This window comes from Macrobrachium rosenbergii, chromosome 37 (genome assembly GCF_040412425.1).
Source record: "Macrobrachium rosenbergii isolate ZJJX-2024 chromosome 37, ASM4041242v1, whole genome shotgun sequence".
NCBI lineage: Eukaryota > Metazoa > Arthropoda > Malacostraca > Decapoda > Palaemonidae > Macrobrachium > Macrobrachium rosenbergii.
In genome coordinates, this window is record NC_089777.1 from 24,303,034 (window position 1) to 24,326,536 (window position 23,503).

The 23,503-nt window shown below is 36.0% G+C and overlaps 1 protein-coding gene across 1 annotated transcript in view; it reads left to right on the top strand.

Moving 5' to 3' along the window:
* cyst (rho guanine nucleotide exchange factor 18 cysts) overlaps positions 1–23,503 on the top strand; it is a 1,099,804-nt gene that overhangs the window by 1,000,233 nt on the left and 76,068 nt on the right. Inside the window, 2 exon segments of the mRNA XM_067081809.1 lie at positions 7,850–7,980; positions 8,528–8,655. Of these exon segments, the coding sequence (XP_066937910.1) occupies positions 7,850–7,980; positions 8,528–8,655 (259 nt within the window).

The following is a 23,503-nucleotide window of genomic DNA, read 5'->3' on the forward strand; positions in this document are numbered from 1 at the left end:
GTCTGGCAAAGATATAGGACAGGCAGCGGCTCATACAGCAATATACCGAGACCACCGAAAGATAGATGTACAGTACTTTTGGTGGCCTTGATCATACACTGTACAGAAAACTTCGGCGCAATTTGTACTTTTATTTATATTGGGATTACTTATCTTGACTGATGTGAAGTCACAGGGTTTTTTCATGGAGTATGTGTTAAGTTGTCATGTTTTACTTTTTTTTTTTTTAGTTAGCAGAAAAGTGTCAGTTTAATATATTTATCTTTGCTGAATAACGTAGTTTTCATTATTCATCTAAAACATTTTTTTTTATCATATAATTATTTTTATCGGGTTCGATATTAATTTCCATACGATAGAAAGTAGTTACCAGTATTGATTGTCCAAGAAATAATTGTATGTATATATATATATATATATATATATATATATATATATATATATATATATATATATATTTATATTTATATTTATGTACATATATATATATTATATATGTGTGTGTGCATACACACACACACACACACATATATATATATATATATATATATATATATATATATATATATATATATATAAATATTTTATATTTATATAATATATATATATATATATTTTATATATATATATATATATATATATATATATATATATATATATATATATATATATTTGTCCTTTATAGTTTTCCCTGATTATTGATAATCGTGAATGTACCGAATTTCTGAAATGACTTTGTTTTCTGTTGCCCAATTTTAGACCCGGTTATTGACCCTCGTGGATCGTCCTTGAAAGTTTTGGCTTTTAATAACGCTTCACGTTTCAGTTGTTTATTGTTTGTCAGTTGTTTATTGTGTTTTTCAGTTGTTTATTGCTTTTTCCAATTTAGTGATCGAATAATAGCTGCGATATATATGACATATACAGTGAAGGGAAGATCTGTGTCCCTTAAATTACACGGTATGGTGACTTACTTTCCTTCCGGTTGCAAGCTTTGGAACTTTCTTGTTTTCCTGTTTCTCTGTCTTAGCTGTCCATCTGGAAGAAAAGAAAGTCACCATACTGTGTAATTTGAAGGACACAGACCTTCCCTTCATTGTATATTTTCATTTTTCCTTGTCTGACCACTATAGTCTTCCATCATTCAAAAGTCGTGTCTGTCGCCTCCCACTCTCCCCCCCCCCTCGTCCCTTTCCCTTCAAACCTGGGCTAGATGAGGCCATTCGATTGCCCGTCCCGTCGGTCTTTGTATTGGATGATTAGTTTGTTAAGCGATAAAAGGAAAGGATATTTGCTTGGTATATTTTTGATATATTTTTGTAAAAAAAAAAAAAATATGGGTTTGTCATGTCTGCGGTTTGTACCGAAGGTTTATTTTTCCCGGAAGCAAATGTTTGAACTAAGTATACGGACCTGCTCGGATTTGAACACGTGTCCATAATATTACACGATAGCGTTCCAGACTTTGACAGATTATCGTTGAAGCAATCTGGGTTACAATCTTATTTGGAACGTGAGTGGATGATATCAAAATGAAATTTCCTTGGATGATTCCAGAGTCTGTAAACACACATTCTCTCTCTCTCTCTCTCTCTCTCTCTCTCTCTCTCTCTCTCTCTCACACACACACACACACACACACACACACACACACACACACACACACACACACACACACACACTTGTACATTCGCTCACGATCGCAAATCGATCAGAATTCCAATAGTTATTGCAAGCTCGTCTGAAGAGCCAGTTGGTATTGGGAAGAGACTTCTGAAATGCGTAGGCGATTCCGTAATCCAGCGTGACGTCGGCGTAGCATTTTTTTAATATGATATGAACAGATAAAGGCGTACAGTTGTGGGAATGTTTTTATAAAACGTACAGTAAATAAATTTAAGAGTACGGGTGTGGGAATGTCTTATATGTCATAAATATACATGGGCGTACAGTTGCGGGAATATATTGTAAAACATGAATAGATACAAGCGTGCAGTTGTGGAAATGTGTTATAAGACATGAATAAGTTTAGGCGCGCAGTTGTAGAAATGTCTTACATAACATGATTAGATACAGGTGTGCAACTTGGAAATATCTTAAGAATCATAAATAGATAAAGGTGAACGATTGTGGGAATATATAATCAAACATGAATATATCTATATATACATAAATATTTTATATATATATATAATATATATATACGTGTATATATGTATATATATATGGATGCAACTTTGGTTGTAGTTATAAGACATGTATAAAGGCCTACAGTCCTATAAATGTCTTGCTTTGTCAAACCATATACAAATATAGGCGTGCCGTTATGGAAGTAACCTATAACCGCTGTGTTAAATTTAATATGCTGGTCTCTCGCTGTCAAGACACAAGAAGAAGATTTTAAGAAGTGGCATGATGTGCCAGTCACGAATTTTAACACATTATTTTTAGGGTTCTTGCCGCCGTTTTCTGGATATTGATGTGGCTGCAGTTCCGCGGTCCTTCGACTGTTTCACCTTACTACTGCTGATTTGGAATTCTCTCTTTACTTCTGTTTTCCGTGATATCCTTTCTCCCATATTCTCTTTTCCCGCATTTACCCCGTGAAGTGTGGGCTAGAAAAGTGCAGTCGGCGATGCCCCACCACCGGCCTTTCCGCCAAGAGAAATATGTGAAGCGTGGGATATAAATGCCAGAAAGGCAGGCGGTTAAAGAGAATGGCTGACGCTGGAGTGTTAGTCATACATAAAAAAAGTAGAGTCATTTACTGTGTTTTTGTGATATTGGACTTTTTTTTAAGAACTTATTGCAGGGTTTGTAGTCTTCATACTATAACTCGTTGGTGCTTTTTCTAGATCAGTAAGGTTTGTTGTAAGTTCCATAATTGTCTTTAGTGTTATCTTCCTGTATAGCTCACCCCTCAGTTTTGGGTTTTGGTCTGGTTTGGTAGGGGTAGAAGGATCATGGCCTTTTTACCGATTCTCTCTCTCTCTCTCTCTCTCTCTCTCTCTCTCTCTCTCTCTCTCTCAAAAGACGCCAAACTAGTGCAAACCACACGTACCGAAGCTTTGGACGAATCACGTTACTGTTAAATTTATTCCCCAAAACACTGATATTCTCTCTCTCTCTCTCTCTCTCTCTCTCTGTTAATGTGAACAAACGAGCTTGAAAGCCAAATAAGTGACAAAAAACTAATAATGCGAGGAAGCCGAGTTAATCTTCAGAAAAACAGGTCAGGCTTCCTTTTTTCAAATATTGCCTATTGATTGAAAGAAAGGAGGTAAGGTCAGATTCGACCGTGGGTCAGAGAAGGTCAGCAAATTCTTTGAGCGGGTGTTTGAAATATGGCTTTAGTCGGCGAATTTAATGGAAGTGCTATTAGGAAGGACCAACATTATAGAAGCAAACGACCCATGAGAGAATTATAATGTGGACAGGTCAATTAATGGGGGCCTAGTAGTTTTGGTCAGTTGGTCATTATGCGATTTGTACCCCTGTTGGATAATCGTTTCCAGTGATGGGGAAGTTGAATTCAATTATAAAGATCTGTTTGAAATTGCAGAAGTGTTCGGTTTTTGCCAATCGTTATAAAAACCGTGATATTCAGTTATTATTTTTGCTTTTTCTTATTATTTATGTCTCCCACTAAATATGCTTTTTACTTATTCGCTTACTGTTTCTTTATATTCCTCTGTTATCTTCTCGATTTCACTCGCGTTTCACCCGAGCTTTCTCGACGTTTGGTTAAATATACCGCAAAGGAAAATATGCTTTTGGTTTACTTAAGAACCGTCCATATGGCCTTCACCTTTCCTCCAAGCACAGGATATCGAGTTTTACGCGATTCTTCAGGTGCGTCTGGTCCTTGATAAAGCCTGTCTCGGCAAAGAAGGAGATGCGATTTTTCTAGTTTGAAAAATTTATCGTAATTTCATGGCAGGTAGGAAAGATACATAAGCGAAAACTAATATTTTTAAAGCTATGATTTTACCGCATGAAAAGACGAAACGACATTTGGTGTATATTGTAGGAGAGAGAGAGAGTATAGTCACGTTTTGTCATGCGATAACCAAGCGTAAATTCGCGATAGCTTCGCTCGAGAGAGATTCCAAAAAGGCAGGTTTTGGAGATTAGACTGCAAAAATAAATGGTAAAAATTAAATGATTGTGTGATAGAGAAGGATGCTGAACGCGTTGGCGTACACTTCATTGGTGCTGCTATCACCTATCCTTTTTTTTTTTTTTGTAATCAATGGATTCAAAGAAGGATATGAAGGCCGACCTTTTGAAGTGGGAATTTTCTTTTTATATCTTCTTTTTTGATATCGCGGGGTCTTTGTGCTTGAAGGGAAATGTAACTCCAGACATTTTTAAAGGGCGATTTCACTAGATTTTTTCTTATATTCATTTTCGTCGTATTTCCAGTTTTATCACTGAATTTTTTTTTATGAACGTCAGGGAAATCAAAGAATATTTTTCATATATGGAAATATTTTTTTGGAAAAAATCGAATAGATCTTATATCTAAAAAAAATATATATTGTAAAGGCAAATAAGGTTTTTGCTCAGTTAATGAAGGTTGCTGAGGCCGGTAATATTGAATATAATGAAAGATATTGGGACTTTTATTTATATAATAAAACTTTTGTCTAGTTAATTAGGAAGTGATAAAGCACATACGTATGCTGCTAATTTATGGAAAATATTTACTCTACCGACAATAATTTTATTTGGACAAATTTGAAAGTATGTAATATAGAATTCTTCTCACAAAAATGCTGTCAGGGTAATTTTGGAAATAACTAATACGAACACGGAAATTATATTGTTTTTAGGACAGAATTATCAATTTAACTCAAGGTAAAGCTAAGCTATTGAGAAGAAAATGATATGAACCACTGTGATATAAATATACCTGTAAGAATGTACACAAAAGGAGAAGGCCTGGTTATGACAGATTTCCTAATTGTCTTGGAATTTGATAGCAGACTAATTAGCCCGCGGCACTAATTAGTGATATTTTTGGTCCTTCCCGAGATGATATCGGTTACTGAACCGTATGGGGAATTTATCAACACACCAGTATCTTTATTGGTGATATTATTACTTAGAATTTTGCAGTGTTTACCACGTGACATGTATTGGATGAAAGAATCGTTTGTACTTAATAAGGAAATGTTTAAAGTATTGAAATTTTTTTAATGCTTTTGAAGGAGCTGGGTTATCATTGATGTCAGTTTTGTCTTTCGGATGTTATCCTTTTATTAGCCCATGCCCGATGATAACTAGATAAGGAGATAGTAAGGATGAAGGGTGGGTCAAAACAACGAGGGAAACATTATATATATTATATATATATACACATGTATATGTATGTATGTATATACTTATGTATGTATGTATGTATATGTATATATATATATATATATATATATATATATATATATATATATATATATATATATATATATATATATATATATATATATACATACACATACACACACACGTATGTATGCATGTGTGTTTTACGGAAACACATATGAAACAGGTGATGTTTCATGCCGAACATATTTTAAAGGGAATGTTAAGCTACTTTGCTCCTACACCTACATTCTATAGCGTCCTTGCGTAGGAGAACAAATAAGTAGAAGAAGTGATCAGAGAATTGCCCTGTGGCATATGACGTCCATAGTGGAGTAAATCCTCTCTCTCTCTCTCTCTCTCTCTCTCTCTCTCTCTCTCTCTCTCTCTCTCTCTCTCTCTCTAAAAAAAAGCTATTGTTACTTGACTCAGTTTGATGCTATTTCAAGACCTCTTAACCTCTTGCTCTCAGCGATGACGCAATTTGATGTCTTGAGCATGCGCTGATGACACTTAGCTGTCGAAGTTCGTTCTCGTGAAAGATCCTTATATATGTATCTCTTTTTGGGATTCCATTTCGTCAGTAGAGGCTTTTCACACGTTCAGTTTTGTTCTTTATTATTATTATTATACAGTATATATATGTATTTGGTTTACACTAATATCGAAGCCTGTGAGGCAAGTTCCAGACATGTCGACTTGGTCCATGATATTTGCTCTTATTGTATAATAATAATAATAATAATAATAATAATAATAATAATAATAATAATAATAATAATAATAATAATAATAATGTATTGCAAATGATATTATGAGAAACGAATAGCCTAGTTTCTTATTTTTCATTCGGTTGGCTATTTTAGACATAAAAGCTAATGTAGATTCATAACTTGTTCAGTTTGAAAACGCGTTTTTGTGCGTGTTAAGTATACATGTATATGTATATACCGGATATACAGTACGCTACATATTCAATACTGGATATACATCTAAATATGTGATACTGGTACATCTACATATTTGATATTGGATATACATCTACGTATTTAATACTGGATATACATCTACAAATTTAATACTGGATATACATCAACATATTTAATACTGGATATACATCTTCAAATTTAATACTGGATATATATCTACATATTTAATACCGCATATGCATCTACATATTTAATACTGGATATACATCTACATATTTAATATTAAATACACATTACATATTTAATACTGGATATACATTTGCATATTTATTTGTACAGTGTGCAACGCCCTCCCCCATTCTCTCTCTCTCTCTCTCTCTCTCTCTCTCTCTCTCTCTCTCTCTCTCTCTCTCTCATTTTTTAAAGTAAGGAGTATATAAGACGTCATACTTTCCATCATCGGTGTGTGACATTTCTCCTCGTTTCCAAGTGAACCTGAACTGTGTAGAACATGTTTCCAAAGCAGGTTATATATAGCGACCTTTCCATCACGAAATTTGGGCAGGACCCACCAATATAGACTTATTCACCTCCGGGAGGAGGAAATTCCTCGCACGACGCTCACAAAAGAAAAATATTTGGGGTGGTCATTGAAAATAGTTTCCTTTGTCTTCGAACGCTTTAAAATTTTTAATTTTTCTTTTTTGACCCTGAAAAAATAAGCAGTTTATTTCAGAATACATAGAAAACATTTTGGTATTATTTTTATCATGGCTTAAAAGAGTTTTGAAAATGTTTGTCAAGGGAAGTACTTTTTCTTAGATATGTGGAGTGTTTTTTCAGCCTTTAAATAAATGTTTTTCTTATAGAAAGAAGACAGTTTTAATTTGTAGTAGAAAAACGTTTTAGGTAATATGAAAGACTGTTTTAAAATTATGGTAAAACAATTTCAAATTATGAAATTACTGTAAAATAGTTTCTGTTGACAGGAAGGACAGTTTACACTTCTTTTCATGAAAACAAGCTTTATATTACTAAAACATGAAAGTAATGTGTACATCATATGCATTATTAATTCTGTGAATCAATCGTCCTGGGTTTGTTTATATCAATTCTATGTTGTGGAAATTATACCGTCCAGATTGCTATATAAAGCCGATGATATCATTGATGCTAAATAGGTAAATTTATCCCAATCCATCTCATTGGACGGGTGGGTACCATTCCCAGCTAGTACTCTGCTGGCCCGCGTTCGATTCTCCAACCGGCCAATGAAGAATTAGAGGAATTTATTTCTGGTGATAGAAACTCATTTCTCGCTATAATGTGGTGCGGATTCCACAGTAAGCTGTAGGTCCCGTTGCTAGGTAACCAATTGGTTCTTAGCCACGTAAAATAAATCTAATCCCTCGGGCCAGCCCTAGGAGAGCTGTTAATCAGCTCAGTGGTCTGGTTAAACTAAGGTATATTTAACTTATCCTAATCCATGTTGCTTTCTAGTTTTGTAATTCTTTTGTAATTCCGGCATTGAATAATTTCTCTGTCCTTATTTCCAGGTTCCGATAGCGTTGACGGGAGCTGTCGCCGGGGCGTGGAGAAGCAGAGATCTATGTCGGGGTCGTCGTCGCCGGTTACCTATGGTGGCGGCGGCTCCTCGACGCATTCGCTCAACGACGTCCATCTCCAGGTGGGGGTCTCTCTCTCTCTCTCTCTCTCTCTCTCTCTCTCTCTCTCTCTCTCTCATTTATATCGAATGTATATGAAATTTAGGAATTTTTTTATATTCATGTTATAAGGTCTAATAACCCTCTCTCTCTCTCTCTCTCTCTCTCTCTCTCTCTCTCTCTCTCTCTCTCTCTCTCTCTCTCTCTCTCTCTATTTATATATATATAATATATATTCATATATCTGATATATATATCTATATATATATATATATATATATATATATATATCTATATATATATATATATATATATATATATTATAAGGTCTGATATGTATATGTAATTTAGAACAGTTTTTTTTTATACCTTTATATATATATATATCTATCTCTCTATCTCTCTCTCTCTCTCTCTCTCTCTCTCTCTCTCTCTAATCTAGAACAGTTTTTTTTTCCATATCTCTCTCTTGCATTATTGCCTTTGTGAAATGCATATTGAATGTACACGTAGTTAGAGGAATCACCACTCCAAAATGCTAACCAATTCCTGTATTTGGGTCCCCGGCAGGAGAAGAGAAGTTCTGGTCCCATAGAGAAACCCAGGTTGTTAGCGCCACGTCTGACGCTGCAGAAATCCATCTCGACGCCCTCGATATTGGCTGGCGTAGCCACTCAGCCGCCCCAACAGCCTCCACAGTGAGTAGAATAAAAAAAAAACCACAGAAGTCCTTAGAGGTCCTTAGAATTAATCCTTTATTTCTTTTAAGTCCTTTTCTTCGTTCCGTCTCATCTGACTCTCGAGGTGCTTTTTTTTTTTTTTTTTTTTTGATTTTTTTTGTAATGATTCTCTCTTAGGGTCTCAAGTCTCTGTATTGGTTCTCCTCATGTGGTATGTAACGCTGGGTGTCTTAAGTATTCTTTTCATATGTTATCATTCTTCTCTGTCTTGTAGTTTTTCCCTGTCAGTTTCATTCAAATATTAATTACATCTCCTTGCTTCTTCTCATACGTTCTTAATTCTTATGACATTTGTCTCTTATCAGTATCAGTATCAAAAAAACTAATTTGAGAATTATCTGTTAAAAATTCTCCCTCCTCACGGTGTCTTCAGATCTTCAGTATGAAATAACGACTTGTTACTGCATGCTTGTAGATAATGCCTGTACAAAGTGCTTTTTTTGGTATTTTATTTTTAATTCATTTATATATATTTTTCTCTGTATTTGGTGCACCGACTTTTTTTTTTTTTAAATAACTTTCTTGGTCCTTAGATGAACACCTAGTAGTCTTAAGCTTTGGTATATGCAAATCTTAAATATTTCCTCTCTCTCTCTCTCTCTCTCTCTCTCTCTCTCTCTCTCTCTCTCTCTCTCTCTCTCTCTCTCTCTCTCTCTCAAGTGCCAGTTTTCTTCCTCATATCTGTGTCTTTTTTTCTGTTAGAAAAATTGTATTTATGTATTAAAGAGACTGACGCGGCTGGGCTGCGCCCACGAAACTCTGCTACCATTGCGAGAAGTGTGTTATTTTGCTTTTTTCGTAAGTGGCGCCAACCTCGCCTTTTAAAAAAGAAAGGTGAAACGACTCGGAAAATACTTAAGGACGAATATCCATTAAATTTCCCGGAGGTTGTGCCTCGTAAAGGACACACACACACACGACTCTCTCTCTCTCTCTCTCTCACTCTCTCTCTCTCTCTCTCTCTCCTCTCTCTCTCTCTCTCTCTCTCCAAAAGAAAAACTTAAATGAAAACTTCTTGATTTTCTCTTGACTCTCTCTCTCTCTCTCTGTCTCTCCCTCTCTCTCTCTCTCTCTTTGCAGAAAGGCAGAAAGAATAAGCCTAAAATATTTAAAATATTGCAAGTGAAAATTGTTGATAGGGGAGAAATCATCCATTCGTTGAAATCAAGAGGTAAAAAATAAAAAAATAGAAATCAAGAGGCAGAAAAAACACGGTTTGAAATCAAGAGGCAGAAAAAAATGCTAATTAAAATCAAGAGGCAGGTTGATTGATTTGAAATCAGGAAGACAGAAAAAATTTTTATTTAAGATTTAAGACAGATTGACTGAAACCAAGAGGGAGAAAAAAATTTTATTTGAAATCAAGAGAGAGAAAAAGTACGAACTGAAATCAAGAGGAAGGAAAAAAATACGATTTAAAATCAAGAAAATAAATACTGTTAGACGGATCTTTCCCCAGTAAAACAGTGTTAGATTCGACCTGGTAAAACATTTCGGCTGAACTCTGCCTACCTGCCAGTTTCACCCGGTGAAACCAGCCTCATATGAAATCCGATTTGTCTGAAGTGATTATTGTGATTGTGACTGATAGCCATTCGGTATTTTCGTGGTGTGTTTCGGATTGATGGTGACGAATTTGATTGTGTTCGGCTGCATCTGGTTATTCTTTGCGTCCAGTTGAGTGAATTTTTTCTGTAACGAGGCGAGTTTGTGTGTATGGAAATAGAGTTGTTGTTTAGTTTGATTACTGATTTTTTTTTAGAACTTTGGTTGGGGTGAATAGTGTTATAAATAGCTGTGCACGTGTGATTTTTTTCATTTTTTTTAGAATTTTTATTTTTCATCTCGTGACTCCGATTATCTACATACTTTTGCCATATATTTTGGATTTTCCATCTCTGTTCCGTGTGTGTGTGTGTGTGTGTGTGTGTGTGTGTGTGTGTGTGTGTGTGTGTTTGCCTACATTCTTTTCTCACATTCTTTACTGTTCCTCTTGTAAGACGCTTTAAACTTAGTAACACTATCGTCTGTGACCTTACTATTCAAGATCTGCTATTTTGAATACAAAACCATTGTTTTCCCAAATTTTTAACTGTTCCTCGTGTAAGACGCTTTAAACTTAATGAACTATGCTATGTGATATTATTCAAGATTTGCTATTTTGAATATTGAACCATGATTCGTCTTTCAATTCTTTCAATTTTCTCTATTATACCTATGCCTTCGTGTTGTAGACCTTTTAGTCAGCGCGTAAGATTTTATATATACGTTTAATGCCACCTGACCTTGGAGTATTTACACTTTTATAGGTCTGTTTTGGAACATTTCATCTTTAGGGATCTGTTTTGAAGCGTTTCAGTCGCTCGCGAGAACTTTACGACTCCTTACTTTAGTCGTAATGTTTTTAGAGATTGTTTTTCTTTTCAGTCACTTCAGAGATTATGTATATTGTTTTTTTTTTCAGTATCACTTCCGAGATTATATACACAGTTTTTTTTAAGGCGTGGCAGTATTTTTAGGGATTTTTTTTCATTCACTTCAGAGATTGTGTACAAAAAAAATTTTTTTTAGTCATGGCAATGTTTTTAGAGATTGTGTACTACCAGTCTGACTTCCGACATTGTGTATACAGTATTTTTGTTTTTTTAGGCAGGGCAATGCATATAGGGATTGGTTTTTTTTCAGTCACTTCAGAAATTGTGTACACTTTTTTTTTTAGGCGTGGCAATGTTTTTAGGGATCTGTTTTTTTTTCAGTCACTTCAGAAATTGTGTATACTTTTTTTTTTAGGCGTGGCAATGTTTTTAGGGATCTATTTTTTTCAGACTTCAGAAATTGTGTACACTTTTTTTTTTAGGCGTGGCAATGTTTTTAGGGATCTGTTTTTTTCAGTCACTTCAGAAACTGTGTACACATTTTCTCTCTCTCTCTCTCTCTCTCTCTCTCTCTCTCTCTCTCTCTCTCTTCTTTTCTATTCTTTTCTGTTCTCTCTTTGAATTCCTTACCCTCCCAAGACACATTTCCCGCCGTTTCCTTGAGATCGAACTCGAAGGCGTTGGAACCACGCCGTCCCGACCTTCTCCTCCTGAGTGCCGGAGATCGGTTGTTCCATTAGCCGTGGCATATATACTCGGGAAGCCTGATTTAGCGACAAGAATGCCGCTTACGGTATTTGTTAGAGGCGACGAGTTGAAGAGGTAGAAAAGGGAAAAGGGGGTTTGGTGAAGAAAGTACATAGGGAAAAAAGGGAAAGTGGGAAAAAATGGTTGGAGATTTGTGGTGAGACAGTCTCGGGAAAAAAGGGAAAGTGGGAAAAAATGGACGGAGATTTTTGGTGAGACACCGTCTAGGGAAGAAAGATTTTTGGTGAAAACATTAAATAGGGAAGAAAGGAAAAGGGGTAAAAATGACATGGAGAAGAAAGGGTAAGTAGGAAAAAATGGACGGAGATTTTTGGTAAAGATAGTATATAGGGAAGAAAGGAAAAGGTGAAAGAATGGACAGAGATTTATGAGGAGACAGAAATAGTGAAGAAAGGAAGATGGGAAAAAATGGACGGAGAGTTTTGGTGAAAGAAGTACATAGGGAAGGAAGGGAAAGAAGAAAAATGGACGGAGATTTTGAAGACAGTACATACGGAGGAAGAATAGGGTCGAGGGAACGAACAAGGAAAAAGACGAATAGAAAGAAGAAGCGAAGTAGATATTAGAATAGAAAAGGGGTAAAGGCAAGGATGAGATGAAAATATGGCCTAGGCGTCGAAAGTAGGGAAAAACGGACGGGAGAATATTGACGTTCAGCGAAGAAGGAAGGAAGGAAGGAAGAAAGAAAGACTTGGGAGGTTCGCGAGGAAGAGAATAGATGATAAAATAGCGATGTAAAACAAAAGACCAGACGAGAGACCAAAATGCGAAAGGTTGCAGGAACCTTGGGCCAGGGAAGGGTGGGGGGAGGGGGCGTCATAATTAGTCAGGGGGAGGGGTAGGGGTAGGGAGAGTAGCAGCAAGTCATTTGCGACGGTGACGAACAGAAGCCGCCCGTCTGCTTTTGCAAAGACTCTCTTAATGCAGGTATCATGTCGGGCATTGAGGGCCTTGGCACTGCTGCCTGCCTGCCTATGCTGCTGCAGCTCTCTCTCTCTCTCTCTCTCTCTCTCTCTCTCTCTCTCTCCTGCAGTCTCCCTTCATCAGCATCGTCTGGTGATTTTCACCCTATTAAATTGTCTTTGTTTATGTGAAGGAGCGTCTCTCTCTCTCTCTCTCTCTCTCTCTCTCTCTCTCTGAGAAGTGTGTCTAGTCTCTCTCGTGAAGTCTCATTCTTTACTCGGTCTCTTCACTAGAATTCATGGTTGATGGCGGGCCATTCCGACGTCTTAATTTGATCTCTAATTCAGAGTCCTGGCGTTTGGTAAGACTTTTTGCAACCTATTCATATTACGAAAGTCAAATATTTCTTCTCGAGAGGTCACGGGCAATTCGATTCTCCCATGACGTCCTAGTTTTGACTGTGGAGAATTCATGGATGTTTGTTTTACCTCGAGATGAATTTGGCCTTAGCTATTAATAATATTTGATTCATTTTTGATTGATTGCAGTCGGGACTTGATTGCTTGGTTGGATCCACAAGAAAACCCTTGTATTATTTGATCTTGTGAGAGATAAAGGCTATTAATGTATATTCATATGTTAAGACGAAGAATGATGCGTTTTTATTCTTTCGTGACTTTATATATTTCAATTCAGCTATCTCTCCGGTAACTTATCGTTATGTATATATATATATATATATATATATATATATATATATATATATATATATATATATATATATATATATATATATATATATATATATATATAGAGAGAGAGAGAGAGAGAGAGAGAGAGAGAGAGCTTATCGCTCATGACATTTTCTTTGTACGTATTCTAGCTCACTAATCCTCTGATGCCTAAGAGATTCACAGTTTCGTGAAAAACAATCTGTGTAATAAAAATCCACAATTATATAGTAAATATATTACTATGTAAAATAAACAAAGACTTTCGAACACTTGAACGGTGTTCTTCACCAGTGCTAACGTTAGCAGTGATGAGGAACACCGTTCAAGTGTTCGAAAGTCTGTTTATTTTACATAGTAATGTATTTTTACTATATAATTGTGGATTTTTATTACACAAATCCTCTAATGTTGAGCAATAACTTTCCAAAGTCTCTCTCTCTCTCTCTCTCTCTCTCTCTCTCTCTCTCTCTCTCTCTCTCTCTCTCTCTCTCTCTCTCTCTCTCTCTCAAGCGTCCTGAAATACCGTATGTAGCCTTTTCAATTCTGCTTGAATCTGACAGTCTATGTTGACAGAATCTGAAAGTTTAATTGCGTTGACGACGAGTCTCTGAAAGATGGAACAGGCTTTCCGTTGTTTCGAGATCAGACATGAATAAGAAATATCATTCTGGAGAGAGAGAGAGAGAGAGAGAGAGAGAGAGAGAGAGAGAGAGAGAGAGAGATTCTCAGCTAGTTTATATCATGTCCAATTTTTTTTAAAGAAAGATTAAATCGAGATGGAAATTGTAATTATGGAGAGAGAGAGAGAGAGAGAGAGATTGTTTCATTGCTAGTTATATCATGTTCATTTTTTTTAAAGAGAGACCAAATCGGAATGGAAATTGTAATTGTGGAGAGAGAGAGAGAGAGAGAGAGAGAGAGAGAGAGAGAGAGAGAGAGAGAGAGAGAGAGAGAGAGAGAGATTCACTGCTAGTTATATCATGTTAATTTTTTTAAAAAAGAGAGATCGAATCGGAATTGAAATTATAATTATGAATTATGTTGAGAGAGAGAGAGAGAGAGAGAGAGAGAGAGAGAGAGAGAGAGAGAGAGAGAGAGAGTCGTTGCCACAAGTGAAATCTTGTAAGTTCTAATTAAAAGTTTTACGACTTTTTAAATTAAACTGTCTTGTTTCGTAGCCCGCAACATAAACCAAAACAAATGTTCAGCCAGGGGGTAATTTTCACATCAGAAATGATTGTTGGTTATAAAATTCAGCGTAGCTGTTCTCTTCCTAACCATATATCTCAGTTACGATGTTTTCCATCACACTTCTCAAGGTTAGCCGTTTTAATCCGCTTTACTTACTTTTTACGTAAGTAAACAAATTTTATCATGATTTTCGTGTTGTTAACATCTTAATCTGTTCTCTTTTTCGTAAGTATTTTCATTTCAGTGGAAGCTTGCATAGCATTTACTGACCCCTTACACTTATTACACACGATAGTGCAAACCTTTCTTGATTGATAATAATAATAATAATAATAATAATAATAATAATAATAATAATAATAATAATAATAATAATTGTGTAATTTATAAAGAAATTGTGTTAAATGAGAAATATATTGTGTGAATATTATAAAATAATTACTTTATGTTGGAACATAAAATTGATCTTTCTCTTATCGTGGGTCTTGGGCCTCCATGTAACCCATTGCTATTCTTACCAGACCCGTAAACTTTCTTGCAAGTGGTTACAGGTATTAATCATGTTGTATCACTCTCAAAGTCTGTGAAGTGCAATTACTGAAAATTAGTAAAATTATAGAATCATGGTTTTTTTCCATTTCAAAATAGCCCATCGTCCTAGGCATTCAGTATGATATCTCGACGATATTACCAGCATAAAAGGAGATATTTTTATTCATTTCGATATAATTTTGCCTAGATTTGCGATGTGGCCTAATTAGCGCACTGAAAATATTTTTATCAAAGCGCCCCCTTTTTTTTTTTTTTTTTTTTTTTTTGTAGTCATTTAACTTGGAGGAATATTAAATTATGTCAAGGTAGCAAATGTTATACGAAAGCTTTGAATCAGTGTTAGTCGAGACCACAATTATTTTTGGAATTTGACTGATCGTGTAGAGAATGTATCTTTCAAAGTATGTATTACTGATCATTTATAGGTTAAAATGTTGTTTTTGTAAGTCTGAAAAATTTATTCGTTGACAAAAATGGTAGATTGTATTTGATTTACTGGAAGAGTCCCTCTATAATCTATTTATTATTATTATTATTATTATTATTATTATTATTATTATTATTATTATTATTATATTATTATTATTATTAACAAGCAATAAAGGTCAATTTAAAAAAAGTTTTTGACTACTTGATTACACGTATGTAAAGAGACAGACGAAGTGGATGCCAAAAATAAGAATAAATGAATTCAGAAAACAGAAAAAATAAGAATAAGTTAATTTAGAAAACAGAAAAATAAAAATAACTTAACTTACAAAACAAAAAAATAAGAATAATTTAATTTAGAAAACAGAAAAAATTATAATAATTTAATTTAGAAAACAGAAAAAATAAGAATAATTTAATATAGAAAACAAAAAAATAAGAATAATTTAGTTTAGAAAACAGAAAATAAGAATAATTTAGTTTAGAAAACAGAAAAAACATTGAATATGCATCATGAGTTTCAACACCTAATTTCACAATAGTTGGTGACTTGCTTTTTTTTTTTTTTTTTGAGGATGAGCCGGATTAAGAGAAACAGAGAACCTTGATGAAGTATTAAATATTCTTTATACTCTTTAAAAGACAAACGCAGTAAATACTAAGCCTGTTAAGTAGGATTCACCGACTGTATTATGTAAAGTGAATATAGGAAGGATGGATGATAATAGTGTTTCCTTTTCCCTTCGTTCATGGCATTCAAAGTACAGTTTCTAATGCCGGGTAGATTTGTGATTTTGATTCTCTCTCTCTCTCTCTCTCTCTCTCTCTCTCTCTCTCTCTCTCTCTCTCTCTCTCTCTCCCCTTCTTCCCTTCTGCTCCTGGCATTCAAATACAGTTTTCTCATGCTGAGTAGCTATGTGATTACAACCTCTCTCTCTCTCTCTCTCTCTCTCTCTCTCTCTCTCTCTCTCTCTCTCTCTCTCTCTCTCTCTCTCTCTCTCTCTCTCTCTCTCATAAGGGACAAGGGACTGGTGATGTATTACGTCTTCCTTGAACTGGATTAGGAAAGTTCTTGCTGAGCATCTCGCAGTAAATAATTCTCCTCAGGAGGAGGAGCTCTCTCTCTCTCTCTCTCTCTCTCTCTCTCTCTCTCTCTCTCTCTCTATATATCTATATATATATATATATATATATATATATATATATATATATATATATATATATATATATATCTTTCTCTCGTGTGGCCGGGTCGGGTTTTTGAGCTTTTCAACGCGTTTCCCCTCGTATTCAAAAAAAGCGTTTCCTCTTTCCTGTTTTACCGCATCAGCTCCCAGGAGCTCCCTAAGGAGGAGGAGTACCTGCAGAGGAATAAAAAAAGAAGAAAAAAAAAGAAAGATCTTATTTCCCGAGGCAATCTCGATTGAATTTGCTTAGATTTGCATGATTTCCTTCCTTAGGACTCGAATGGAATCGAAACATGAAGCTCTGGAGGAACCGGACGGTGCAGGAGGCTTTGTAATCTCATGCCGTGATTTTTCGTTTGCTTTTCAGAGCTCTGCAGAGAGAGAGAGAGAGAGAGAGAGAGAGAGAGAGAGAGAGAGAGAGAGAGAGAGTTTGTGTCAGGGGGATGGATTTGTTTCTTTTTCATGGCTCTAAAATGCTCTCGCTTTATTTGCTTTTATTTCCACTTTGAACAAAAAGCTCGTCTATCTTTCTTTATTTTTGTGTATTTATATAGACAACGTTACTCGTTCATTGCCCTTTAATGTATAATGCACATTATTACGTACGTAACCAACATACGTTTACCTGTATATGGCTTTTTATCAAGAAGAATCCTTGCCATTAGAATTTCAGGAAAACCATAATAAAATGTTTTATGGTGATATATGTTGTACATGTCTTTGAAGAGGCATTCAGGCTGATAGCAACGCGTAAGAGAAGTTAGCAGTTACCAAAAGGAATTTCGGGATTAGAAGTTTGGGAAAGAGATTGGACATCATTAATTTATATATTTCATCTTCATTGCTGCGCTGAATAATCCTGATGGGTGCCGGCGCTTGGTCTTCAAGACCTAAATTTCATAATCAATCAGTCAGTCGATAGCTTTGTAGGATGCTGCCGTATTAGGATTAGATGTAGATGAGGTATTGGTTGCTGTACTGCGTTTACTATGGTGGTTTTCGGGCCTCATTACTACCCGTTATCTCTCGCAACTTATCACTTATTGTCTATTATACCCTAAAATAAAGGTATATGTTAGTAAGTTCTAGTCGTGAATCCCACTGCCCAAAGTAAGCGTTTTCATGGTCTTACTCAAAGATGGCAATATTATCAGTAAGGACTTAAGCCTTTGCCATACACCCCCGCACCCTCTCCTCCTCCCCTTCCCCTCCCCTCCCCTACCTACATGGTTCGCAGTCCTAGTCCTCTCCAGCTGAATAACTCGATATGAGCAGTGCAAAAATTGTGATAAATCGTAGTAGTAATAGTGTCCTATTTACAAAAGCGACCATTGAAACTTTTCATGTAAGTACAATGATTTATTTTTGTAGAAAATGAGTGTATTATGTAAATTTTCAGTCGTCGGTAACCCACTTTTATCTCGAAAAGGTTAAAGGTTGTGAAAGGAACCTGAATTATAGATGAATATGGCGGTAACGTTTAAAAAAAATGATTTTTTTTCACGAGTTATACGTTAATGGTTTGACATGTGGGCGAATATTAAATGATGTGGACATTTCTGATAGATTTCCGATTTTATTTTATTTTTATTCGATTTTATATATTTGCGTTTTTTGCTTTGTATTTCTCACACGACGAAATTTAAGAGACCTGGGAACTCGTGCAAGTTTATATTGAGAATGAAATGGTCGAGACGGTTAGGGTTTATCGCTGATTTTACGAAGGAGAAAGCCCATGAAAGCTAGTGAGCGCATTTTTATAGTGTCTTTAGCTCGGGGCAAAGTCGAAAGCACTCTTTGTTTTCTTTATTTTTATTTATTCTTGCCTTCGGTAACGTACGGAAAGTTTTAAACGTGTTATAAAAACGTATGCATTTTCCTAAATCTTTTATGAGAGAGCGATTGAAATGCCTTAAAATATAAGTGAAATTTCAGGACTGACTCTCTCTCTCTCTCTCTCTCTCTCTCTCTCTCTCTCTCTCTCTCTCTCTCTCTCTCTCTCTCTCTCTCTCTCACAATCTTACGGTACTCCGCCATCAAAATTAATTTTGAATTAGACGCCTAATAGAAAAATTATAAATGATACTTAGCAATATATACAGTACATATGTGTTACTAGAGTAAGTTCCTTTTCTACATCTCCATAATGAAAGAGTTACCCAAAGAGGAAGTCGCTTGGGATTAATTTAGCACTTGTTAAAAGTAAGAGAGAGTAGTTAACTCCAAAATTCATTTCGGCATTTGTGACGAGGATTATGACCGTGATTTATGACGTCAGCTTCCTCTGCTGCGGTGGGTGGGTGGATGGGTGGTCCATGGAACGTGTGTGATCCGTCCCCTTTGAACTCTGACACGCACGAATCCACCGCATAAATCTCTGGTTTCATTGAGAATGGAAATTCTCTCTCTCTCTCTCTCTCTCTCTCTCTCTCTCTCTCTCTCTCTCTCTCTCTCTGGTACGCTTGTCTTTTGAATGACTGGTTACTGGTTTTATCGTACTCTGAAAATGAATAGCTTTGGATGGTCCTCTCTCTCTCTCTCTCTCTCTCTCTCTCTCTCTCTCTCTCTCTCTCTCTCTGAAAATAGGGTACTTGCTTTTTGAAGGACTGGTGTCATTATATTCAGAAATTGAATATCTCTTGATAGTCGTTCTTCTCTCTCTCTCTCTCTCTCTCTCTCTCTCTCTCTCTCTCTCTCTCTCTCTCTCTCTCTCTCTCTCTGTTTCAACAGTGGACATTGTACACGGTTTGGGCATGAATATTTATGTATTCTAATGTAGAGCGGAATTGTATCTGTCAGTTATTTCACTTTATCTAATAGATACTGCAGGTATCAGATTCACTGTAGATGTTAATCTCTCTCTCTCTCTCTCTCTCTCTCTCTCTCTCTCTCTCTCTCTCTCTCTCTCTGTGAACGCACCTGCATAAATTCCAGTTTTGTAATCTTTTATGACATGCATTGAACAGCCTTTGTTTTGATATATTTGTTTACATACATATATAAATATTGTGCACCTACAACAGTGTATTGTATAGTTTGTGCCTTTTGTTTTATTAACATACAATTTGCATTTGATCAACTTTGTACGTATATTGCATATTGCTTTTGTTGTTGCATCCCTGTGTATATATATGTAGACCGTAGCTTTGTTTGTCATGCTTCGTGCCATTAATGTTGTGCAGTGCTTGTACTAACTCGTTAACCCTCCCCCCACCCTCCTACTTCAATGTCTGTGTGTTCGTTTGTCTGTCTGTCTGTGTGTGCCACTGACAGAGTCCTCCTAAGCGAGACAGACACAGACTTGAGCCTGGAATACCAGCCCCTATCCACCCCACCCCCCCGGAAAGTAGGAGGGGTATGGACGACCAGGAGCATATCAGTCAACAGCAGTTCCAGCATCACCACCACCACTCCACCCACCACAGCATCTCCCGTCTCCAACACCACCCCTCCGTTCCCCAACGATCACCATCACCAACACCACCACCAACACCCCCTTGCTCACCATTTCTCCCCCCACCATGTCATAGACGTCCCGCGTAATATCATTCCCAAAAAGCTGTAAGTTTATTTTGTTTTTGTTTTTTTTTATATTGTAGTGGGTGTTTTTTTGATTGCATGGGGATGATGTAGTGGATTGTGGATGGGTTGTTAAGGTGGTGTGTCCTTATTTAGTATTTGCTAATTTATTTTTTTGTAGAGCTGCAAATTATTCACTTTCCTAAATGATTTTTGTAGTGGTCCTGAGCCTATGTAGAAGACAGTGGTAATTAGCAGGTAATATATTTTACTGTCGATTTATTTGGCCTTCAAATATTCCATATTTATGTTTCACAAAACTGTAAGTATAAGTGAAGTGAAACAGGTAAGTCAGTTTAGGATGTTTATGAAAATTAATGTTATTTTCTCTACATTTCGCATGAATTTGTGACTTTTTAAACCAGATGAAAGTTTTGGGAAACGCTCTTTGTTTACTGAAACAAACTGTATGAAAAATAAATTTTATTTTCTCCACATTTCGCGTACTTTGTGACTGTTTTTAAACCTAAAGAAATCTTTGGTTAATGATCCTTGTCTACTGAAATACACAAACTAAAGAAATCTTGGGTAATGCTCTTTGTGTACTTGAATATATAACCTATACTCATTCTGCCAGTAAACAAAATCTCCGGACGTTATTCGTCACGATGACTCTTCGAACAGCGAAGTCAGGTAATTGAGTCTCGAGGTGTTATCTCTTCTGTGTCCATAATTCAAGGATTTTTTCCTGCCCCCTCTTTATAGGTATTGTTAAGGTTTCTAATACTGTATGGTTTCTTTATCTGATCTCCGCGGTTTCTTGGGCTCTCGTCTCATTTCTTCTTCAGCATGAGGTTTCTCTCGGAGTTTCCTCTCTCTCGGTGTAATATCTCTCGGGCATTTCATATCCTGTTAGTCTTCCCCTTCCGTGATTGGATAACTAAAAACAAAATTGACCTTTTTCGGGACGGACATTGTCATTGTTTTATTATCAGGTTTCGTAGGAGAACTGAATGTTTTTCAGTGTGAGTATTTATTGTGAGTATTTATATACGTATGTCTTTAATGCGAGCAGTTTTTTGAAGAGTGTTCATCCGGAAGAATATTTTCTCTTTGTTTTTATTTTTGATCGGTCAGTCAGTCCTCCAAAAAATTATAAAATTGTAATATATTTTTGAAGCCACTTCGTGGTATTCGGACGGGGTTTTGTAGTGTCTTGTTCGTCTTCTATATTATTATTATTATTATTATTATTATTATTATTATTATTATTATTATTATTATTATTATTATTATTATTATTATTATTATTAAGTAAACATCCACTTGAGTGAAGCCTAAAAGTCATTAGCATACGAAGGAAAGGTTTTACATGATAAATACCCATGAGAGAGAGAGAGAGAGAGAGAGAGAGAGAGAGAGAGAGAGAGAGAGAGAGAGAACAATTGAAAATTTAGGTAGCTAAATGGTAAATTCATGACATTTGCTAAACCGCGATCAAGAGAAATTAATTAGTTTAAAAAGAGAGAAACATATCAATAATATAGAACTTTAATGTGAAACAGCTTATTGTAAAAAAAAAAAAAAAGTTTGCAAAACTTAGTTTCTCTCTCTCTCTCTCTCTCTCGCTCTCTCTCTCTCTCTCTCTGCCTATCTCGAACAACTTCTATTCTACGCCAGTAAACCTCAGAAGATGCTGACTGCAGATCAACATTTAAAGGGGTTTTAGAAAGGTGGAAGGTGGGGGCGTTGCTTTGATGGAACACCCTGTTAGGCTGGGGAGGGGAAGGGGGTGTTGGGAAGGTCAGGTTTGAAGCATCAAAGGAAATGGACGTGGTTATCGCTGGTGCGTGCGAGGCATACGGTACCAAATGGAGAGAGAGAGAGAGAGAGAGAGAGAGAGAGAGAGAGAGAGAGAGAGAGAGAGAGAGTCATTGAAAGCAAAGACGCTCGATTTGACACTGGAATGATTCAGATAAAAATAACAAGATCCGATTGGAATTCCGCCCTGTATTGGTGTCGCTTTCCGGAGAGAGAGAGAGAGAGAGAGAGAGAGAGAGAGAGAGAGAGAGAGAGAGAGAGAGAGAGTGAGAGTCATTGAAAGCAAAGATGTTCGGTTTGACACAGGAATGATTTAGATATAAATGACAAGATCCGATGAGAATTGCGCCCTGTATCGGTGTCGCTTTACAGAGAGAGAGAAAGAGAGAGAGAGAGAGAGAGAGAGAGAGAGAGACGGGGTTGGTTGGTTAGGGGATGTGTGGGAGGATCAACTAGGCATAGTTGTTTTTCTTGAAAGGAGAAAAAAATGGTGATTGATGAATGAATGGAAGGAACCTGTCTGGAACAGGTTTAAGGGAGGGAGGCTCGGCTCGTTAAATTAAAAACTGTGGATGTATGTCAGAGCAACTGACGTAGAAAACAGTTGTGGTTTCTTGAGGATATTGAATGTTTTTGCGCACTTTGTGACTTATTTCCTGTTGCTTACCACATTTTTCTGTAGAGAACATAATATTAGAGATCTTAAGATCTAAACTGAGAAGGAATACCCGATTGGCTGAACCCATAGGAAGATTAATCTTCGGCGCAGGACGCTTTATCTTCTCTGACACCAGTTCGAGACCCAGTGTGGGAAGAGAGAAATTATTATTTCCGTTTCGTATTTATATTTTTGTAAAGGATTTCCGTGGAAATCTGACCCAAAACATTATGAAATCGAGGAGTTGGACGTTTAATAAAATAACCACTGTAAATGTAAGAATCCGGAGATTGTAGAATGTTTTTTTAAAGCAGAATCTCAAATTAGAGCCCGTAGATAATTTATTTTTTAAGGGCATATGTAACAGTCAAATTAGGACTCGTGGGGATTTTATTTTTTAAGGCCATGCAGAAATTCTATTTTCTTACATAGGCGGATGGAAAGTCAAATTAGGACTTGTAAAGCATTTTATTTTTTATGAAGGCAGATGGGACAGTCAGCTTAGGACTTGAAAAAGTTTTATTTGTAATGATGGCAGATGGAGCAGTCCTCTTATGTCCTGTAGAGATTTTAATTTTCATAAAGGTAGATTGGCAGTCTAATTATGGCATGAAGAGATTTTAATTTTTACGAAGGCAATTGGAACTGTAAAATTAGAGCTTTTATAAC